Here is a 13686-nt window from a genome sequence, read left to right as displayed (position 1 = left end):
GGAAAGAAACCCGAGAGTGTTCACCACCACACCACTTTCCGTTCACCGAGCGCTGTGTTTAGAGGAGATAACTGAGGCTTTTTCCTCTGTTGAAAGTCTTTCAAAGAGGTTTGTCTGTGTGAATTGGAGGCCTTTGTGTATCAACAACCGCAACAACACACACACCAGGCTTTATCACTGTGGTTGAGATGAGATCGAATGGTGGAGAGGTCTGTGTACTGTGGTTTGTAGAGAGAAATGTCCCCCAACCTGCCTGCTGACACAGCGTGGTGCAACGGCCTCGGCACACGCCGCAGCCGTGTGCTCGCTGGTGTTTGGATGTTTTGGTGTCTGGATGTGTATTCCCTCTCACTTCAACGTATATTCAGTTGTGAATAAAGTACTACATAGATGCTTCGATATCACCATCTGTAACGCGAAGTATGGACTTCAATAGGCTTAGAGGACAACCTGTACAGAGAGATAACAACGTGTCAAAGCTCAGGGCTCCGGCAGGCTCTCCAGGAGTAAGGTTCAACCCTCCAGATACTTCTTCATCTGGAATCGCAAGAGATGATGATAGAGGTTCTTCGACTTTCCCCATGGCAAATTCGTCTCAGAGGGCGCTGAGTTCAAGGAAGAAGGTTGTTCTGGAACCAGGTTGTTCACCCTTGGATTGGGCAAGGCTGACTTCATCTGGGGAAAACCTTCGAGGCATACAACCACAAGATTTCCCCATGAAAGTTGATAAGAAGACGTTGAGCTTGCACAACAACAGACAGGACTGTTGGACAGTGTTGAAAGGCCGTGTCTATAACATAACATCCTATTTGCGATTCCACCCTGGTGGTATTGAGGAAATTATGAAGTGCGCAGGGAAAGATGGAACGTTGCTGTTTATGAAATACCACGCTTGGGTCAACTACGAAAGAATGTTGGAAAACTGCTTAGTTGGAGTGTACATAGGATAGGCCACATAGGATAGACATCATAGAGATTCACATATTAATGATACAAAGTTTCCGACACTCAAAAGCTAGCTAGAGAAGAAAACGGGAACAACCGATTCTCAGATTGAGTTCTTTGCCTCCTTCCATTTAGCATAGTCCTGTTTCCACACATCCATATCTCTTCTGGCCTCAATGTTGAAGGACTCTTGGATATCTGTGCTCAGTTTTCTCCACTCAGCACCTGCAAGTTTCACCAAGTCCTTTGTAGCAATACCTGGGTTGGCATTCAACAAAGCCTCTCTGTTCTCTTGGAACCATCTGAAGTAACCAGACAATGGTCTCTTTGGAGCGGCATCCTTCTTAGCTTGTTCCACTTCAGCAGTGTAACGCTCTTTGTCAGCCTTTGCAGCACTCTCAAAAGGTGCCCTTTCGGCAGCATTCAATTTATTCCATTCATCTCTCAAGATTTCGTTTCTCTTTGCAAATTCATGCGCCATAAGAGATTCCTTACCGGTGGCATAACGCTCCTTAACGTAGAAGAAGAAGGCTGGAACGGCTTTCTTAACACCTGGCTTCTTCTTACCTTTCTTCTCCTTAGTGGCACCACTCTCAGGCTTCTTTGTTGCGACTTTCTTCTTTCCCTCAGAGGTCTTCAACAGCACCTTCGCAGAGCTTGAGAATTGAGCAGTAGAAGCCAATGGAAGTGTACCTCTACTCAATGGGAACACGGAAACTCTCAACAGTGACAACATCTCTCTCTGTCTTTGCTTGATTGTTATGTTCTCTTGCAAATTTGTGTAAGGGAGGAGAGCACAATTTATCCCTTTGTTTACATTTTCCGCTTCACGAAAATATCGCGTTACCACGGTTATCGTATTCCAAAATCAGTACCCGATTAGGCAATCAATGGACCAACCGATGAAACGCTACTAATATTAGAACTCCAATTACCTAATTTCTTCCCATTTATGATATATATATGAATGTGGTATATACTAGTATACATTGCTACCCATGTAAGAATGTCTCCTTGCATGATTAGAGGGTTGTCTTGCAACAAGAAGCAGAAGCTGGGTTAGCAGATGGGCCATTTGTTTCCTCGTAGTACTTTGACTTGTTGAAGTTGTTGTTAGCCAATGGAACATCCAAAGCCGGGTTTCTCTCAAAGAACGAAGCTGGGGAAACGAGGAATTGCATGAAATCGGAAGGCATGACTGGGAATTGTTCGGTGACTGGAGGGTGGGTCAAGACAAGCGTTGGCCAAACAACGGTATCGGTGTTTCTCACACTCTCATCCCTCTTGAGCCACACTCCCAAACCGGTGTCACTTGTAGATTGGTTGGTGAATTCACCAGCAGCGTACAGCTCATCATCTCTGTATTTGGTGACGAAGAATTGCTTCTGTGAAAAGGTTGCTCTCTTGGTGTTGAAGGAGTTCTTCTGTGCAAGCATCATTTGCTTGGCTGGCATCTCAAACTTGTAAGCAACTGGCTTACCAGTGACCTTGTTAATGACATTCTCGTTGATAACCTTGTAAGTTCTGTTTGTGAATGGAGATTGCTCAATGTAACCTGGCTTTTCGATAATGGTTCTCTTACCAACATAACCAACGTTGTATGGGTTCAAGACTGGATCCTCGTCCATTGGTACATAGTCATCATAACAGACGGTGTTCTTGTCACCATCCAATCTAGTGTCGAATCTGAAGGACAACAAATGTTGGTGGTAAGCAGCCATAACACCAGGACCAATGTTAGTACCCCATGGAACTTGAACACCTTGGTCAATTGGCATGGTGGACAAGATACCAGTGGCTCTGACTTGAACAGTGATTGCACCAACTTGGTCAAAGACAAAGTTGACAATGTACTCGTAGTTACCAACTGTGGCAATGGTCTGAATGACAAATTCACGACGTCTTGTGACAATGGAGTTACCATTTCTGTAGTTGACATGCTTGAACAGGATTCCGTAATCTTGCTCATGGATACACACTGTGTTCGTCAACTTGATAGGCTCAGCGTCACGGTTGATACGCAAAGTGTCCAAGTACTTGATAACACCCAAACAGTCACATCCCAAGTTCAACTGGTTTGCGTTGACACCGAAACCACAATCACCCAAGTCAAAGGCTTGCTTTCTGTGGAATGGAGCTCTTGGATCACCGTATGGAACAGTCATCTCGTTAAGAGCAATTCTGTAGAACAAAGAACGACCTTTGAAATGAACGTCATAGAGCACAACACCTTCTCTAGCGTTGGTTGCAGCTCTGAACTCCCACCCTTGCCATGTGATTTTACCACCTTCAATGGTGAAAGAGGCACCTTCTGGCTGTTGAACAATGAGTGGCTTAATATCACGCAAAACAGTCTCACCGTTCAAATCTGGATGGTACTCCACTGCTGGAACTTCCATCCATGGTTGGGTCGCAACTGTCTTTTCGTCAAATCCAGCTGGCAAGTAGTCCATACGAACAAATTCCTTGGACAAGAGCTTAAAGACAGGACAGAACTTGACTGGAAGAGAGTAGTGGTTGGCATCCGGATGGTCCACTTTCAAATAAGTGTAACATTGAATCAAAGGCTCTTTAACGTCAAGGGAATCTGTACCGTACATCCATGGGTCGATGGCAACCTTGATATGGGAAGGCAATTTCATCTTTGCAATCTCTGCAAGCACCTTTGGATGCTTCAAGGCCAAGTCTTCAATCTCCGCCAAATCTTCTGGAAGCAATGGACCTGCATTGACATCAGAGACTGGGGAACTGGTGATGATATGGCCGTAAGTGACGTTAACGATCGCCTTGTACAAAGGCATCTTGGAGTCCAAGTAGTAGTAGGCGTACGTTCTTCTGGCGATGGAAGGCAAGTCACCTCCGTAACGCTCAATGTCCAGGTACTTGATCATATCCTTCTTTGGAGGGTCCAATCTGTCCAACTGGGTGAAGTGGACATAAGACCCGCTGTGGTGGTCCTTGATAAGCTTACCGGTGAGTCTAACCTCAGCGTCGGTGATGGAGTCGAATGGATGAAGTGTCATGATTTGATCGTGGATAATGAGCTGTACTACTGAAGACACAACTTGCAAGTGGAATCTGGAGAGGGATCCGCTCATATATTTATACACAGACAGACAAATCCATATACATCAAGATCAACCCGATTAGCGACCGTGGAGGACGAGCACCGCAAGCACTATCCTAATTGGGAAGTGATACATAAGGGAGCGCCATAAGCGCGCGGGCGGCACAGATCAAAAGGCCAAATGTATTTTTTTTTCTTTTGCCGGGATTCGCTGTAACTCCAGTGATAGCCAGTGATTTCCGCTCCTCTTTATACGACCTTCCTTATCCGGCTAGTCGAAGAAATCGTCCTCGTCCTCGTCCTCGTTATCTGCTTGCGATGCTGTGTAGCTTGACGATTTATCTCTTCTCGAGAAGACAATCTTGGTCTCATTACGTTTGGCCTCATCCCTTGCTAGCCCGTTGAGGATTTGTACAATGTCGTCTTCTTGGATCTTTTGACGAACCTGTCCGCTCTGTACGAGTCTCATTATGTACTGCTCCACGGCCCTGGCGCGGTCAGGTCTAACCATGTTGACACGGGACAGACGTTCGCGTGCACTTGGTTCGAGGACCTGGCCCAGAGCTGCGTTTAACGGTTGTTCTCTAGAGAAAGAGTTCTGTTAGTCAGCATCCTCAGATCATTACTATGTGGTAGATGTTGTCGTGGTCATGTCATCTCATCCCACCTCATCGCCATCCTCACACCACGAAGCCCAGCATTGGCCTCTTTATACACCTTGAAACTTACTCTCCACCTTTTTGTCCGGCGTTCTTCTGAAGCTCTTGAAGTCTTGCAGCTCTTATAGCTTGTAGCTCGGCGTCATCCATGCTTAACAGTCGTCTTCCTTGCGATTTGTGGTGTTCGTCCTAAGAGTTCCACTCTCGTTGTTGTTGTTACCCACGGCGTTTTCTTTCCCTCTCTGCCAACGACTGTAGAGCCCGCGAAAGTTTCCTAATTGGGATGGTACACAGTACAAGTTGCGCTATAAGATCACTCTCCATTGTCGTGTTAATGATGTTATATAGGGAGGGTGAATTTTCATGCTAAACCTCTCTGCTGTCTTGCCATAGCCTCTCTCCTTAGTCTCTGTAGTTGTGGCGAGTTCTGGTGTTCCTGAGTATCGTAAATCACCGGGTAGTTCTTATCTCCAAAGGGCCTGTCTCTCTTAACCCTAGCGAAGAAATTATCGTCATAGACATACCCTTCTAGTAAAGATGGGTCGTCCTGGTGCTCATCAGTTTCATTGTCTTCAATGGAATGAGATGTATACATGGACGCGTTGGCAACAGATTGCGCGTCTTCCTTGGAGCCGACAGTGAGCATAGAGTTCGCATAGATGGCCCTTGTAGATACGTTCGCTGAAGCTATTGAGCCTGCTCTCGGTTTCACCAATAATGGTGTCTTGGAATTTGCAGCCCGCCCGCCACTGGCAGCTGTGCTGGCATTGGGCAACCAATACTTCTGTCTACCGGAATCTGTGAATCTCAATCCCTCGTTGAACCTCGCCATTCTTGATTTTGAAGTTGGATGTGCAATTAGGGCCTCAACGCTATCAAACCGTCTATAGTCGTATTCATCACCTTGGAAAGTTGATTTGAAGTCATACAGGAGATCGCCCAAGCCAAATACATCCTTTAGAGCAGTAATAAATGGCAATCTACCACACCCGGGCAATGCCTCTGCTCTGTATTCTGTCCATGAGAACGAGTGCCAATGTCCAATAGCAAAGCCAATCAGCTCAACGCATAGTAAAGCGTTTTGGATGGCAAATCCCAAGGTATTCCCATCATCATATCCATCACCAGTTGAGTTGTTGGGTAGCACGCCTACCCAGTTTAAAACTGCTAGTAGAATACCCTGCCAGTAACTTGCAAAGATGATCAATTTAACACAGAGAAACTTCCCCCATGGATTAAACGGTTTCAAATCGGAATACATACACTTCCAAAACAGTGCCAAATCGTACAACGAAACACTCACGCTGATGTTGTATATCAAATTGATCACGAAGTAGACGTTTATCCCAGCAATGTCATTCAACCCAGTGATTTCAACAAGGGCAAACATCAAGCATATAATCGGCTTCAACCAAACGTATTGTAATATACCGCGTTTTATCGCCAACAAAGAAAACGGATCACTTATATCAACAGGGGGTAACACCTTGTTAAACGGTGGTGGATGGCTCACTGGGGGCCGCCCACTCGTCAATATCACAATGTTTCTCTCGCCCCCCAGCAGATGTGTCAACAGTGAAAAGAAAGTATATATGACAAACGCCTCGTAGATCTCCCTGACAGGCTCGATGATCAGGCTCAGCCTGAACGATCTCAATGAGATATAACAACTCACAGCAAATAGCGGTATCATCAGCTGGATACGGACAACAAGCCTCTGCTGATAGGGCTTCCGATAGTTCACCAGCTGTCGCCTTATTCCCTCAAACGATATCAGCGAGGCAACCAGCGCACACAGTCCACACACGCCAACGATCCAACTGGGCAATGGAGATTAGTACACCGTGACAGCCAAGAGAAAACGAACAAAAGATTCACATACTGCGGAAGGACACCCATTGCTTCTCTCTATACGTGTGGGTTGGTGATGTAATTCTGGTGGATGGCATCCGCTTTGTCACATTTTGTGTATGTTTTTCTTGTCCTTTGTTGACAGGCGGAGAGAGGGTTATCTCCCTCGAAAAGTAAACAAGGACTCATCGAATGGAGACATAAATAATGAGAGAGCTTCTACCAATGGTTTTGCTACTCTTCCTATTTGCTGTTGGCTCATGTGCTGGTGTTGCGTGAGTTGCATTGAGCGTGTGCTTTGTGAAAAGGCGTGTATACTAATACGATGGTGTGTATGTATAGGGTTCATACTGCGATGACATCAAGGGTACACAGCTACCTACCTGCCGACCTTGATAATTATTACCCTTATGTACTCTCAGGTTCCTTTTTCCCAGATAGCTTCTATACGTGTGGCAGCTCTGAGGCTTCTGAGGCCATACACTGGCCTCCATTCTTGCAAAAAGCTGTGCAGTTCTACAGATCCAAGTACCAGCGTCATGGAGACACTGAAGATGCCCGCAGGCTTCGGGCATTCCTCTATGGCGTTTTGACACACCAGATAGTGGATTCCTCATGGCATTCGATAGGCATGGAGGAAGGCCTATTGGTGTATCTGGCAAATGCTGACTTCGCAGGCGATGTAGAGAGGGCCCACCAACTGCTGGACACTGCAGGTGACTTCATGCTTATGAGAAGGTTTATGGATAGAAGTCTCTTCACCATGGATTGGGAGTATCCGAACTGGGACGATATCAAGGGTATCCTGGAGTTGATGGATATCAGCCTTCCTAAAGAGATGATCAAATACTGTACAATGAGAGGCGAATCTGCACTGAAGGCTGAGGAAAAAATCGTTGATACAACTGCAACTGTCTATACAAGGATATCACCTCTTCTAGATGATATTCTAGAATCCTACCATATTGGTGGATTACAAGAGACTACTGATACTGCAATTCGATGCTTACCGGAGCTCGACGATTGGTTTGAACATGGTGCTCCATTAGATCCATGGCTGCTGTGTGGAGCGATACCAAGACCCCAAGCTATAGGAAAGACCTTGAAAGGAGATGGTACCATTATAAGTACGTATTCTCCAATGTCTAAATTCGGACATGCCTTGGCAATTGGTAACTTCTTGGAAGAGCCTTCGCTGGCGATAAGTGCACTCATCGAAGATGGGGTTGGCTCTGTCTATGTCTTACCTCTGAGTGACTTCACAGACGTTGAGACATACAATCTGAACTCACCTGTGTTTTTAAGAGGGATGAGTTCTGGAAAGAACAATACCTTCCACTATCAGAAAAGATTTGGTCAAGCGTTGGCTCCTTACAATGTCTTTGATATAACGTACTTACTCGTAAGTGAGCCAGGAACTTCCTCTGTTCATATATTCAAAGGTGCAAATTTGATATTGACATTCCACGATTTCCAAGCCTCTTCACAGTTTGGGTATGGTGGAAAGAATCAACAAGGGATATCGTTACATACATGGGATCTGAACAATGATGGAATTCAGGAAATCTTCATCACGGCACCATTGAACGACGTAAATGGATCTCATGTTCAAGGTGAAGTCATCGTGTTGGATGGGGCAAAAGTGTTACAAATGTTAGTCATATCACCAGGGTACGAGATTATTGATATGCAATTTGTCATTAGTAAGAGGATCACTTTACCGAAAAAATATGTGCAAAATGGGTATGAACAGTTTGGATCGAGTCTTGCTATATCTGCTGACAGTATCTTCGTTGGTGTTCAAGGATTCGGGGCTGTGATGGTATTTGACCATGAATTTCAATTTCAATATTCTTTCCAAGGTGAAAGCGTTAAGAACGATGCTTATGGACTAAAGGTCTCATCTGAAACTGGTTTATATGCATCAGAATGGATACTTCATGGAGAATGGGAAGACGTTCAATACGTAATCGTTGGTGCACATCGGGAGGATTTCAATGGAATTCAAAATTGTATATCATGTGGTGCAGTTTACGTCTATGTTATCAAAGAGCGTCCAATATTTTGCACGAAATTACATTTGGAACCGTTGGCAGCAAATTCATTTGCACAATTTGGAACAGGTGCTGCTATAAATAATGGGACGTTATACGTATCAAGTCAGGGATATAAGGACAACAGTGGGAAGTTGTTTTCCGTTAGCATGAATCAAGTGCTCAAATCACCGAGTGAGTTATTGATAAAGACACCAGTTGTTGATGGTGCGTATGGTTATAATGGATTCGGTAAACAACTTGTAATTCATGAGGATCAAATAATTATTGGGGAACCTTTATTTGGATATGATGAGCTTTGGGATGACACTAAAAGGCTTATGGGTCGCGTGGGGATCTACACGTTGAGATAAAGAGCATATGTACAAGGTTATGTGTGCTATATATATATATATGTACAAACTATGATAGTGTATTTGCCTGTATTTTTTCAAACTCTTTAGCCCTGGCCTCCATCTCTGCTTTCTTCTTCTCTTCTCTTTGTTTTTGCTTCAGGATTCTTTCCAACTTCTTCTGATCCTTGGACGATTTCTTGTCAGTATTCTTTGAGTCCTTAGCCATTGGAATGACTGTCAACACGATTCTCCCACCAATGTTACCAGATGTCTCCACTTCAGCTACATCAGCTAAGATATCTTTCAATTTGGTCAAGGTTTTCTCTCTTTTGATCATTTCCAGGTCGTTCAACTTTTTGGACTTTTCAACATTTGATGCTTCACTAACATCGAATGCTCCTCTCATATCGTTGAAATTGTCCTTTGAATCAATAGCAATTGTCAGCTTGTAATTTTTCTTCAAGTGTGACAAGATTTCATTACATTTCTGGTTCTCCAAGTCCATCGGGCTAATCTCCCATGAGACTTTGACAAACTTTACATTCGAGTCTCTCTTCTTCTCTCTTGTACGCCCGTACAGTTTGGAGATCTCCATGGATCTCTTTTCAGCAAAAGTTTTCAAGACTGATTCTTTATTCATCAATCTAAGAAGTGGATATTTGTGATCCTTTACAGTTTGAATGTCAACAATGTCCACAGTTTCATCGTCCTGCAATTCTTTCAGCACTTGTTTGAAATGACACTTCTTTGGAGAGCCTTCATCCCCAACTTTGAGCACTTGAAACTGAGGATTCACCTCATACACCCTTTTGAACAGATCCGTATAGTATTCATTCTCTCGCAGGGATAGCGATTCCGAGTATTTGAAAGTCTTTGGGTCAAAGTGTGCGTAAGGGTCATTTACTTTCTTCTGTGGCTTCTTATAGTGAGTATTTCCGCCCTGTGAAGCGTGCGAAGCAGCTTGTGGATGTGTTTTTGGTTTGAAGTGCTTCTTTGTTGAACGGTCATCTTGGGTGCTCTTTCGCAGCTGAGCCCAGTAATCAGTCTGTGACGACTTCTTCGAAGCAGCTGTGAGGGTTTCAAGTATATCCTTTGTGGATTTGGAGTAGCACCTTCTCTGTGTCCTTAATAACCTTCCAATCATCCCGTATACAGCTTTAACTGGTTAATGTTGGTCAAAGTGGTAAAGAGGTGTAGGTCATTTCGATGCCCTCTTTGCAAGAAAAACTGCGTAGAGGAAGGCTCAACGAAAACAGAACTGGCAAGAGTCGAACTTGGAACCTCGGAGTGCTTATCTCCACGCAGAGTATAAAGTGCAAGAATCAGCCAAAATCAACGGCCCTTGTGCTCTCGTGGCGCAGTGGGCCGCCCTCTCTCTCCCTCAAAGAGTCTGTATGAACCTGTCTTCAAAAGGAGATCAACCCCAAAAGGTTGATTCTCATGGGTGTTTGAACCACTCGGCGTAAACAGGTGGGAAATTCGGTGGTACACTCCGTCCAACTTCTAATTTACTCTTGAGAGTATCCAGGCGAGGAAATTGCCGGGCTGTGGCCATAAGAAATTAAGCCCAGGGGGGATTTCCCTCCTGGACATGGGAGCGCTACACAGGACGGTTGGCTAGTTTGAGCTGGCTATTGAGTGCAATATACAGATCATCACCTCGGTGGTGGAACGCGATACCGATTACTTCTTGGAGGGGAGATCTCTTTTTTTGTTTGGTTGTTCTTTAAAATTGTGGAAAGGAGAGACATTGACTAAAACTTTAGCTGGTGATATATTCAATTGCTTAGTGTTTATACTGATTTTGTGAGATTTATTTGCTGCTTCAGACGGTGCTGATGATTACTCCAATTTTGGTGCTTTGTGTGGGTGTGTGGGTTCGGTTTTCTTGATCGCGGCTTTTTTCCCATTGCTCGCAACTTTACCTTACCTTGAGACACATTGAAGCGTCCAGGTTAGTGTTTCAAAACTACAGGCTATAACCATGGTATTAAGCAGTATACGTAGAATATTTGCATCTGTGCGTTCAGAGGAAGAGGAGAAGATGTATTCGAGGAAAGCTGTGAGTTATATGTACCGGAAACCCTTGGTTTCCTTCTGTTAGATTTGTCCGTGGTATTAACAATCACGATGTAAAGTTCTTCAACTTGTTAGGGTTTCTAGGCTCATGTGTGGTATTCTCCTTTGTTGCACAACAAATGGCACGTCAACCAAGAGAGCTAGCGGCGGTGGCTAAGGCGTTGGCTTTACAAACGGCAATTACAAATACATGACACATTTAATACACATAGTTATCTGATTCTTTTCCCTTGGTGCTTTCCCAAGGGAATAATATGTACAAGTGATTCGTTACTTCATATGCAAATAAAACACTTACTTGTCCCTTTACCCCAGATCTTGTTTCCACAATAATCCCCCAGTCAATTCATTCATATCAATGAATGAGGAAATGCTTTGCCATTTCATAAGAAGTCCATGCAATTGCCGTTGCAGGAACATTGGCTATAACTCTAGGCCTTAGACCTCTTGTAAACCCCTTCCATCCATGGATTTCATAGATGGCCCTAGCAGCCTTAGATAGTGTATCAACCTTTTGCAATCTTGGATCCTTAGATACACCACGGACTTGTAATACAGTCTTGATGCAGTCCATTGGCGTGGTTAATGCAGCAGCTGTGGCACCACTGATACCACCACATAGACAGTGTACGATTGGATCATAGTCATTAGTTGGATTCATAAGTTTTGTTGAAGTTTCATAGATGACAAAATTTAATGCAGCAAAGGGAACGTTCATAGCCACAGTTGTCGGGTAAGAATAGTAAAAACATGCTAGACCTTCATTTTGATACATTTGCTTAGACAGTTTGAACATGCTCAGTTCAGAGTTGCCCAACTGCATTCTCTGTTTCACCGTGTCAAATGGATTCATCAATGCATCTGCTGCAATTGTAGCACTTGAACCCGCCAATGCAGTACTCAAGATGTTGAACTTGTCATGATCTGTAATAAGAGAATCTTTAACCCACTCGTACGTAGCATAATACACCGCATGTGCAGGCCCTGCTCCCATAACCATCGAGTTTAAACCCTTGAAAAGAGCAACGGAACCTTCAGTCGTTGTGATCTTTGTTATTGCGCTCAGAACACCGGTATAGGCGGACCCTAGCCCACCAGCCTGCATTCTGGTCTTTATCGCATCGATGGGGAACATCACACTGTGTTCCATAATACCTGCAAATGCGCCAGCTAAGAGCTGGGCCCCCAGTGTCGCACTGTCAGGGAGTGCTTCGTAGTCGATCTCATCAACAGCCATTGAGATGGTCTATACCTTTCTTCCGTTTATAATAAATGCAATATGCTGGATAGGCCAAAGTTGAGGGTTGGAAAACACCGAGATAGTACTCCAATAGATAACCTCGAGCAAACACCGAGAATCGAAAATTAAAATGATACAGAAGAAGAGAAAGCAATCTTTCTCAGTGTTTCTCCGTGTAGTTTATTAGTTTAAAACAGAGTCAACTGCCAAGATCACACCCTGAATACAAATCACCAACAGTCCCGGAGTCAGTTTATAAGGGTTTTACTTTGTAGGTGTTTAAGTGAACGAGAAAGATGTGTCGAAGTTTGTACTTTTGAAAAGAGGTGGAAATTTTCTTGTTCTTTTATTTCTTTTTTTTTCTGGTGCCTCTGTGCTCTGTTCCCGTACACCGATTTTCAACGCGGTCCTGTATTACTTGATCTTTTAGATTGAAACCTCTCTTTAGAAGCACAATTGGATTGTACTTTGTTGAAATGTGGAATTAGACTACCAACGTGTATAGAACAGCAAAGAAGACAAAAGTTTGCGAAATAATGAACAGAAAAAAATAACAGTACACACTCGCTAAGATTCTCCTCCTTTCCAACGCTTGTTGCCCGTGGACTCGGATTTCCGTAGAAGCGCACGGCCACCGCTAAACGGATAATCCATTGTTAATGGGGGGGGGGATTACAAACCGTGCGGGCGTTTGTATAGTACAAAATTCAAAAAACACTGACCTCCACCACACAAAAGACAAAAAGAGTTTCAGCGGACATTATTTTTGTCTGCGTTTGTCATTACGCGATGGCCATGTCCCAAACGCTCATGCTTTTAAAGTTTATAAAAGGGCTATGGATTGTGGTATGACAAGTGGTATTTGGTGGACATTGTCCGCTTGGGACACACAAATAGTACATAGCTGTACAAATCCCTTACTTAAATGTGACTTTCGTAGATTCACCTTTTTCTATACTGATCTAGAATAATTCCTTCTGCTCCGGAACAAGAGATATAACTTTCCCAGTCTTGATGACATTCTCAACGTTTTCAACAACGAACTCCTCCATGGCTTGGATGGTCTCAACAGAGTGGGTACCCATGTGTGGCAGTGCCAAAACGTTTGGTAAGGAAACCGGTTCTAAGTTGACGTTTGGCTCGTTCTCCAACACGTCCAAACCCGCGGATCTTAGAGTACCATCCTTGAGCGCCTGGATCAATGCGGTCTCGTCGATAACACCGCCTCTAGCGGTATTCACCAAGACTGCACCCTTCTTCACTTTGGCAAACACATCGGCGTTGAACATATGCTTTGTATGCTTGTTCAATGGCACGTTAATGGAGATGATATCACTAGTAGCTAAGAGTTCGTCAAATGATACATATTCGGCACCACCTTCCAACTCTTCATTCAGTTTGTTTCTATTGTGATATACGAATCTCTCAAATCCAAATGGTTTCAACTTCTTCAAGA

General features: G+C 44.1%; 9 protein-coding genes across 9 annotated transcripts; 2 read left to right on the top strand and 7 right to left on the bottom strand.

Moving 5' to 3' along the window:
• Nucleotides 1-581: 581 nt before the first annotated feature.
• Nucleotides 582-950, top strand: IRC21 (Irc21p; the record flags this gene model as incomplete). The annotated part of the gene is made up of 1 exon (XM_020212445.1): nt 582-950. The coding sequence occupies one exon, from the start codon at nt 582-584 to the stop codon at nt 948-950; it is 369 nt and encodes a 122-aa protein (XP_020073307.1).
• Nucleotides 951-1048: 98 nt separating this feature from the next.
• CYBJADRAFT_122328 (uncharacterized protein) lies at nt 1049-1426 on the bottom strand (the record flags this gene model as incomplete). The annotated part of the gene is made up of 1 exon (XM_020212419.1): nt 1049-1426. The coding sequence occupies one exon, from the start codon at nt 1424-1426 to the stop codon at nt 1049-1051; it is 378 nt and encodes a 125-aa protein (XP_020073306.1).
• Nucleotides 1427-1967: 541 nt separating this feature from the next.
• CYBJADRAFT_122891 (uncharacterized protein) lies at nt 1968-3968 on the bottom strand (the record flags this gene model as incomplete). The annotated part of the gene is made up of 1 exon (XM_020212452.1): nt 1968-3968. One exon carries the CDS (start codon nt 3966-3968, stop codon nt 1968-1970), a length of 2001 nt encoding a protein of 666 aa, XP_020073305.1.
• Nucleotides 3969-4283: 315 nt separating this feature from the next.
• On the bottom strand, nt 4284-4821 carry SDD2 (Sdd2p; the record flags this gene model as incomplete). The annotated part of the gene is made up of 2 exons (XM_020213519.1): nt 4284-4596; nt 4742-4821. 2 exons carry the CDS (start codon nt 4819-4821, stop codon nt 4284-4286), a joined length of 393 nt encoding a protein of 130 aa, XP_020073304.1.
• Nucleotides 4822-5032: 211 nt separating this feature from the next.
• On the bottom strand, nt 5033-6570 carry HFL1 (Hfl1p; the record flags this gene model as incomplete). The annotated part of the gene is made up of 4 exons (XM_020216778.1): nt 5033-5165; nt 5196-5241; nt 5422-6491; nt 6554-6570. 4 exons carry the CDS (start codon nt 6568-6570, stop codon nt 5033-5035), a joined length of 1266 nt encoding a protein of 421 aa, XP_020073303.1.
• A 307-nt stretch (nt 6571-6877) lies between these two features.
• CYBJADRAFT_170714 (uncharacterized protein) lies at nt 6878-8929 on the top strand (the record flags this gene model as incomplete). The annotated part of the gene is made up of 1 exon (XM_020216145.1): nt 6878-8929. One exon carries the CDS (start codon nt 6878-6880, stop codon nt 8927-8929), a length of 2052 nt encoding a protein of 683 aa, XP_020073302.1.
• On the bottom strand, nt 8929-10132 carry CYBJADRAFT_182443 (uncharacterized protein). The gene has a single exon (XM_020217042.1). The coding sequence runs from the start codon at nt 10053-10055 to the stop codon at nt 8979-8981; it is 1077 nt and encodes a 358-aa protein (XP_020073301.1). The 5' UTR covers nt 10056-10132; the 3' UTR covers nt 8929-8978.
• A 1062-nt stretch (nt 10133-11194) lies between these two features.
• On the bottom strand, nt 11195-12664 carry MRS4 (Fe(2+) transporter). The gene has a single exon (XM_020214101.1). It carries the CDS (start codon nt 12225-12227, stop codon nt 11346-11348), a length of 882 nt encoding a protein of 293 aa, XP_020073300.1. The 5' UTR covers nt 12228-12664; the 3' UTR covers nt 11195-11345.
• Nucleotides 12665-13192: 528 nt separating this feature from the next.
• CYBJADRAFT_170711 (uncharacterized protein) lies at nt 13193-13678 on the bottom strand (the record flags this gene model as incomplete). The annotated part of the gene is made up of 1 exon (XM_020216144.1): nt 13193-13678. A coding segment is annotated over one exon (486 nt), but the record flags the coding sequence as incomplete, so codon positions are not given.
• Between the last annotated feature and the right edge of the window lie 8 nt (nt 13679-13686).

Source organism: Cyberlindnera jadinii (assembly GCF_001661405.1).
Source record: "Cyberlindnera jadinii NRRL Y-1542 unplaced genomic scaffold CYBJAscaffold_1, whole genome shotgun sequence".
In the NCBI taxonomy this organism is placed as follows: Eukaryota; Fungi; Ascomycota; class Saccharomycetes; order Phaffomycetales; family Wickerhamomycetaceae; genus Williopsis; species Williopsis jadinii.
Note: the sequence above shows the minus strand (reverse complement) of the source record. Positions and strands in the feature narration are given on the sequence as shown.

Bases quoted from the DNA above. Each gene is read 5' to 3' on its own strand.
- CYBJADRAFT_182443 (XM_020217042.1), bottom strand. From the start codon at position 10,055: ATGATTGGAAGGTTATTAAGGACACAGAGAAGGTGCTACTCCAAATCC.
- MRS4 (XM_020214101.1), bottom strand. From the start codon at position 12,227: ATGGCTGTTGATGAGATCGACTACGAAGCACTCCCTGACAGTGCGACA.